Consider the following 6,520-nt stretch of genomic DNA (forward strand, 5'->3'; position numbering starts at 1 on the left):
ATGAAACTTTTAAAAATATTTACAAAATATAACAAAATTTTAGAATTATCAATGATAGACGTTGATAGACATGGATAAACTTCTATCAGTAGTCATATTTTGGTCTATCATTGATAGTTTTAAAATTTTGCTATATCTGGTAAATATTTTGGTTTATTTTTCTATATTTAAAAACAACCCCTAGAAAGAATATGCATAAGCTTAATTTAATAAATAAAAATATAAAAATAAAATAATTATCAAACAAGACTTAAATATTTTTAAATGTGAGTACTTGACAAACAATTCTTTTTTTTTTTTAAGCCAACAACGATCAATGATCCACGACAAACAAAACAAAGCCCACTATCCTTAAATCTCATCGATATGAATGAAAGGGGAGAATACCATCCTAAATAAAATCTTTCCATATCAAAGGAAAACCTTAAGAGGGTGTTGAAGCTGTTAGAGCACGAACAAATTTAATCACATCTCTAGGGATGCGATGAAAGAGGGCTACATTTATAGAGCTATCAACAAAATGAATATCCTCGATGAAAATCCCAATATCAGATAGAGAAGACTTGAACAAGACACAAAATCAAAAGTTGTGAGGGTGGGTAAATTTGTCATTTAAAAAAATAAAAATATATAAATATATGTAGACACACACTTTTTCATATATTTCATTTTCATTTCCATCTTTCCAAAAAGCTCTTAATACAAAACAACAAACTCACATACCAGAGAATTGATAATAGCCCTTGCTGCAGCCACCAGAGAATCTCTTATCAGCATGGAGGCAGCTGCACCAGCCACTCCATGGCATTCTCCATTGCCATACTTATTCGGTGCCCTCGCCGTCATATCAATTCTTATCTCCTTTTCTTTATTGATCCTTGGCTGCTCTTATTGCCGGAAGGTTTCTGTATCTGTATTGAACGGTGACAACGGTGCTGCTCGAGCTGCTGACATGGAGTCCGATCCACGAAAAGGCGATGATGGTCAGAATCCGGTGCCATCCGCCATGTTTGATGACAAGGTCTTGGTAATAATGGCCGGAGAAGTTAACCCAAGTTTTATAGCTACTCCTATGTCGTTGAGTTTAAATTGTGGTAAAATTATGGGTTGCCGTGAAAATGCAGCTGCGACGGCGACGGTGGCGGCGGAGCATGGTGATGGGGATCGATTGTAGATAGGTTCCTAATTAATTAGTCTATGTTTTTCTTTTCCTTCTTTTAATTTGAATATTGATCTTCTAAAATGTCTCAATTTCATTGTTTTACTTTTAGGTGTGGATTTTTCTTTTCCATTTAGTCCTTACAATAATACATGTTAAAATAATAACTATATAAAAATCTATAGTATTATAAAGTTCATGATCGTGTTTAGGTCCGAGGTTCAAATTTCCATTTCCTATTTGTACTAAACAGTATGGAATTGGTAATTTTTTCTTTTTTTAAATTTTATAGTTGAGTGATATGTCTATTTGATCCAATTTTGATTCTTTTCTTTTAAATTTTTAGTTCATCAAATGATAAGGTTGTGCAATGAAATCAGAGAAGTAAGTCATGTTTTTTCGATTAACTTTAATGTCTTGTGCTAATAAAGATTCTATATACAAAAGATAAAATCAAAATTATTGAAAGATAAACAAACAAATCTAAAATGTTTGAGCCAAAACGATCCTAACTTAATTGACGTCAAGTATGTACTATCAACCTCAACGTTAGAGTTCAATCCCCCACCATACATATTAAAAGAAAATCTAAAATCTTTCGGACTAAATTTTATATTAATTAGAATTTCTTTTTTAGTGCATTAGACAAATTTAAAACATATTATTTAAAAATTTAACACAAAAAATATCATATAGTTGTAGACAGGTAAAGTATCTATACCTTTCTTAGTTCAAGCTAAGGTTCAAACCTTTGCTGCCTAATAGCAATGCACTTAATAAGAAAGAGAAAAAAAAAAACCCTCTTGGCTTTCAACAAAAGAATAATGTCCTCGCCTCTATCTCCCTCTCAAAATATCTCCCTTGAAAGAGAAGGCACAACATAGGGAAAAAAAAATAAGAAATTAAATTTGGTAATGTACGCTTCTTATTTGATAATCATTTTATTTTTTATGGTTTGTTTCTAAAGTTAAGTAGATAAATCACTATTTCTACTGATAGTTTTCTTGCTTACCTACTTTTTTAGATGTGTTAAAAAAAAATAAAAAAATTGAATTTTGTTTTTAAAACTTGGCTAAGAAATGTTTTTAAAGGATGCACGAAACTTACAAAAACATGTAAATAACATTCTTTTCTTAAAAACAAATAGTTATAAATGGGCCGTAGTAATAAAAGGAATGGATATGGTTAGAATTTAATATGTATTAAACTTTTTTTTTTTTTTTGACAATATGCACTATGAGGGTACGTGGGAAGAGGGATCGAGCCTTAGACCTTGAAATTGATAGTTCTTGTCAATTGAATTATACACATGTTGACATATATAAACTTGGCTGGAAGGAAAACGAAGAAGACTGAATCAAACAGTGAAGTATGTTTAGGCAACCAAACTTAACAGAAAGAGAGAGATAGAGAATTAATGACTTACGATTATTCCATACAAAGAGAAGCATGAGAAACGAAGAAAAGAGGGAACAAAAAAGAAAAGAAAGTGTTTAAAGTTAAAGCTTATGTAGGAAGAAATAGAAGATATAGCCCTATCTGGTAATGTGTCTTTTTGACGTTTTCTACGTAGAAGAGCAAAGTTTCCCAATACATGAAAGATGGGATGGAGACGAATAAGGGTGAAAATTAAATATTATAGCATTGGAAATCGAAATTCTAGATTTGTAACTACTATGTTTTTGGTTAAAATATCAATTTTATCTTTGTTTTTGTTCTTTCAAATTTCACATTTTAGTATGACCTATATGGTAGATAATTCGGATTTTGTTTTATCATTTATATTAATTGAATTTAACGAATATACATTTAATGAATTTGGATTTTGTGATTCAAATAGTGAATGTTCGTGAAACAACATTTTTATGTTTTTAATGTATTCAGATTGTGATTTTGAAGTATTAAAATGTTGAATTATATTAAACAGATAGAATCAATCACTACAAGAATTTTGGGCTTTAATGTTGGTTGGAAAAAGTGAAACTATATGTATAATGTCATTTTTTTTATAACAAAAAGGGGATCTTTAATGTCGATTTTAAACCGACATTGAAGATAGGCTACAATGTCGGTTTAAAACCGACATAAAGATCCCCATTTATTTTTTTAACTTTAGTAAAAAATCTCCCTCTTTCATTTTCTTTTCTCTCCTTTTTCACTTCTCTCTTACAAACCCTCTCTTCTCCTTGAAAACCCTTTTTTCTCTTTCATTTCAGATCCGACGTTTGTGAGTTCTTTTTCCTCGTAAAAACGCCGTTCCACTTCCTCTGGAACCAAACGCCATCGATAGGAGTCCGACGACAGTCGTACCGTAGTCTACATTTTTCGTGAACCCTCTATCGTATTTCGTCCTTCTCCTCATCATCATCGTCTCCATCTTCCTCGGTGCTTCTTGGTGGCTCTCCTATGAGTTCGCCGTTGAGGCTGCCGAGGATCATATCAATTGGATTCTCTTCGCGACGCCGGTTCTCCTCATCGTTCTTGTTTGAGTCCTCTCCTTTGTTGATTCGAGCTTCTTTTCTTCCTCGCCTTGGGACCGTCACCACCGCATGTATCACCTTTCGGCCGAAGGAAGCTTGCTGTGGGGCGTAGTTGCATTGATCATCCTGCTACTCATTCCCGTGCAGTTCTAGTCTTCATTCCGTGAGAGCTGATCCATTTGATGGAGGTTTAAGGTGTATAGATATGGTAAACTCTGTAGTTGGAGAGCGATAGAAGTATAATTTCTATTGTTTTTTTGGTTTTGAAAAAGGAAATCTGTGTTGTTTATATATAGTGAATGTCTCTGGTGTACTACAAGAAGAAAATCTTATTAGTTTGTTTTGATTTTAGGGCTTGAATGATCAACGAAGATGAACTTGTTTTTGTTTATCAAATAAATATAAATACTATGTGTGACTGTAGACTTCTACCGACCAACATTGCCTTTTTTGTCGACATTTTTCGTGGAGTGAGCTCCGTGTGTTTGATTCTAGTGTGAGTTCATAGTAATTTTTGATGAGGATTTTAGCTTGAGCTGTAGAATCGTCTGCGATTTGATTTTGGCGGCTTCACGATTCAGAAACTGAATGGGAGGTAGTAGAATGTTTACCGAAGGACTCGATAAAAGTACCCTTCGATGGGTTCGCGAGGTTTTGATCTGTTGCAATCCCTATTATTTCTATTTTTATTTTTTGAAATCTTTTTTTGTGATTGTTCTTGCTTGTTTTCTTAATTTTGAGTTTTGGGTGTGGAAATTTTTGCAATCAGTTGATTTCTTTAGTTAAAATTTTGAGTTTATATTTATATTTTTGGTTTAATTTAACAGAAGGACAACACAATTGACATATCTATTGACTCTAAAAAGTTTATGGGGTTAGATATTCTTTAGATTCATCTCCCCCACACAACAAAGTTTATAAAATAGCTATTTATGTACAATGAATCGTGGGTAGTGTCTTTAAACAAAGTAACTTTACCTTGCCTCAGAAAGCAGCACCATTGTCTTACTTTCAATTGGATTTTAGGAAATTGGATGGATACCTCGCCACATTGTGGCTAAGGATGAATCAGAGAATTTTTTTGTTGTTCCCTTTCTTCTTAAAAGGTTAGATTTGCCTCTCTATTTGTTTATCTTTTCTTGATTGATTCTCTATTTTTTATACTATATTTTTTTTTGGAATGTAAATGTTTTCAGTTTTGGAAATCTGAATTTTTCAATTTTCGAAGTCTGAATTTTTGGAATGTAAATGTTTAACTTGTGCTTATTTATCACTCCTTATCAAAGTATTGCTCATCTTTCTTGTTGTAATATTCACACATGGATCACTTGTAGGTTATTAATGCATTATGGGTCAGTTTTGTAGTTTATTAAGTTCATGAATATAGACAATACATAGAGAAACATGTTTTCCATCCATGTTGAGAAGTTTGTTCCTTTATTGGACATAGCCTTCCATGTTTAGAGAGAGCTTGTATCATATTGAAAGGTGACAACATTAAAAAAAGAAGAAAAAGGTTATCATTGATTAATTGAAATGGTTTTTCAAGTCTTTCTCATTCATTTCAGTTGTTTTGTGCTAGATATTGGACATATAGCTACTCTTTTGGGCTAACATGGCGCTTAGGATGATCAATTCATAGAGATTATGTCGATTGAACAAATGGGCATAGTTACATTGGAAAATAACTCAAAATAGCAGTAAAAATATGAAAAAAATAGTAAAGGATTGTCGGTCAACGCAAGTATTTTCTGCATCCTTTCCATAATGTAATTTTTTTTATAAAGATATGTCTTTGAGTGTTTTGATTTGATCATTGATTAAAAGTATGTTTTGGATGTTTGAAAGTATTTTTTTAGATCATTTGTTATTGATTGAACTCATGTCTTTGAGTGTTGTAAGTTTAGTTGATTTTGTTAATTATCGATCTGAAAAACTTCTTGATATGGGTTTGAAAGTTCTCTATCATATTGCCACCTTATAATTATGTACACAAATACAAAGTAGAAGGAAAGTAGAGTAGGGATAGAGGAAAAGGATGAAAGAGGAAAAGATGAGAGAAGTTTACATTGGCTATAATCCTTCAGTTTAATGTGCTTTTATATGTTATAACGTATGCACTCATTTGTAGGAAAAGGGTTTTTCGCTGGAACTAGAAAAGTAGAGCTTACTCATTTGTTATTTGGTTTTCATGCTAAAATAATATGTATTAAGATTGTCTTACAATTATATCTTAATCACGATCTTTACTCTTAATCATTTCTAGAATCAAAGTATAAGCATTCTCCAAGGATTGGAATTTGTGTTGTAGGGTCTAACCCTTTTTGCACAATCTTTTTATTTTGGTGAGTTTTAGTTGTTGAAAACTCTTTTTAGACCATTTCAGATTAGATTTAGGTTCTATAAATTAGTCATTAACTCATGGATATGCTTTAACTATAGTTTAGACTTGGTTCGAGGTGTATGAATTGAGGTTTGAAATTGTTTTGGGTAAGATTACCCATTCCGAATACTTCTTGAGTCTTTGAATTAACCATCAAACTAAGTTCTAACATTGGGATTTTGGTTTCTTACTTCAAGAGCCTTTCGATTCTTTTAATCTTTGGAGTCATTAACTCAAGAACTCTTTTCTCTTTTGTTTAATCTTTAGCTCTAACACTAGTAAATAAATAAAACATTTTGAAGTAAATCCTCAGTGTGTGATAGGATGAAAGCCTCATTAGTTAAGGTTTTGTAGCTATATTTTCTAGTTACTAAAATGCAGATACATTTTTTTCTTGCAGTTAATACAACCCTCTACAACTTTTCATGTAATGTTTAATGTCTTGGAGTGTTCTGTTTGCAGGTTAAGCTTGTAAAATACCTTGTAAAGAATATAATT

The 6,520-nt window shown here is 31.9% G+C and overlaps 1 protein-coding gene across 1 annotated transcript; it reads left to right on the forward strand.

The window, feature by feature from the left end:
* Positions 1-775: 775 nt before the first annotated feature.
* Positions 776-1,174, forward strand: LOC120080461 (protein GLUTAMINE DUMPER 1-like). Its single transcript, XM_039035115.2, has one exon. It carries the CDS (start codon positions 776-778, stop codon positions 1,172-1,174), a length of 399 nt encoding a protein of 132 aa, XP_038891043.1.
* Positions 1,175-6,520: the final 5,346 nt, after the last annotated feature.

Source organism: Benincasa hispida, chromosome 6, assembly GCF_027475165.1.
Source record: "Benincasa hispida cultivar pf3 chromosome 6, pf3_genome.v1.1, whole genome shotgun sequence".
NCBI classification, from domain to species: Eukaryota; Viridiplantae; Streptophyta; class Magnoliopsida; order Cucurbitales; family Cucurbitaceae; genus Benincasa; species Benincasa hispida.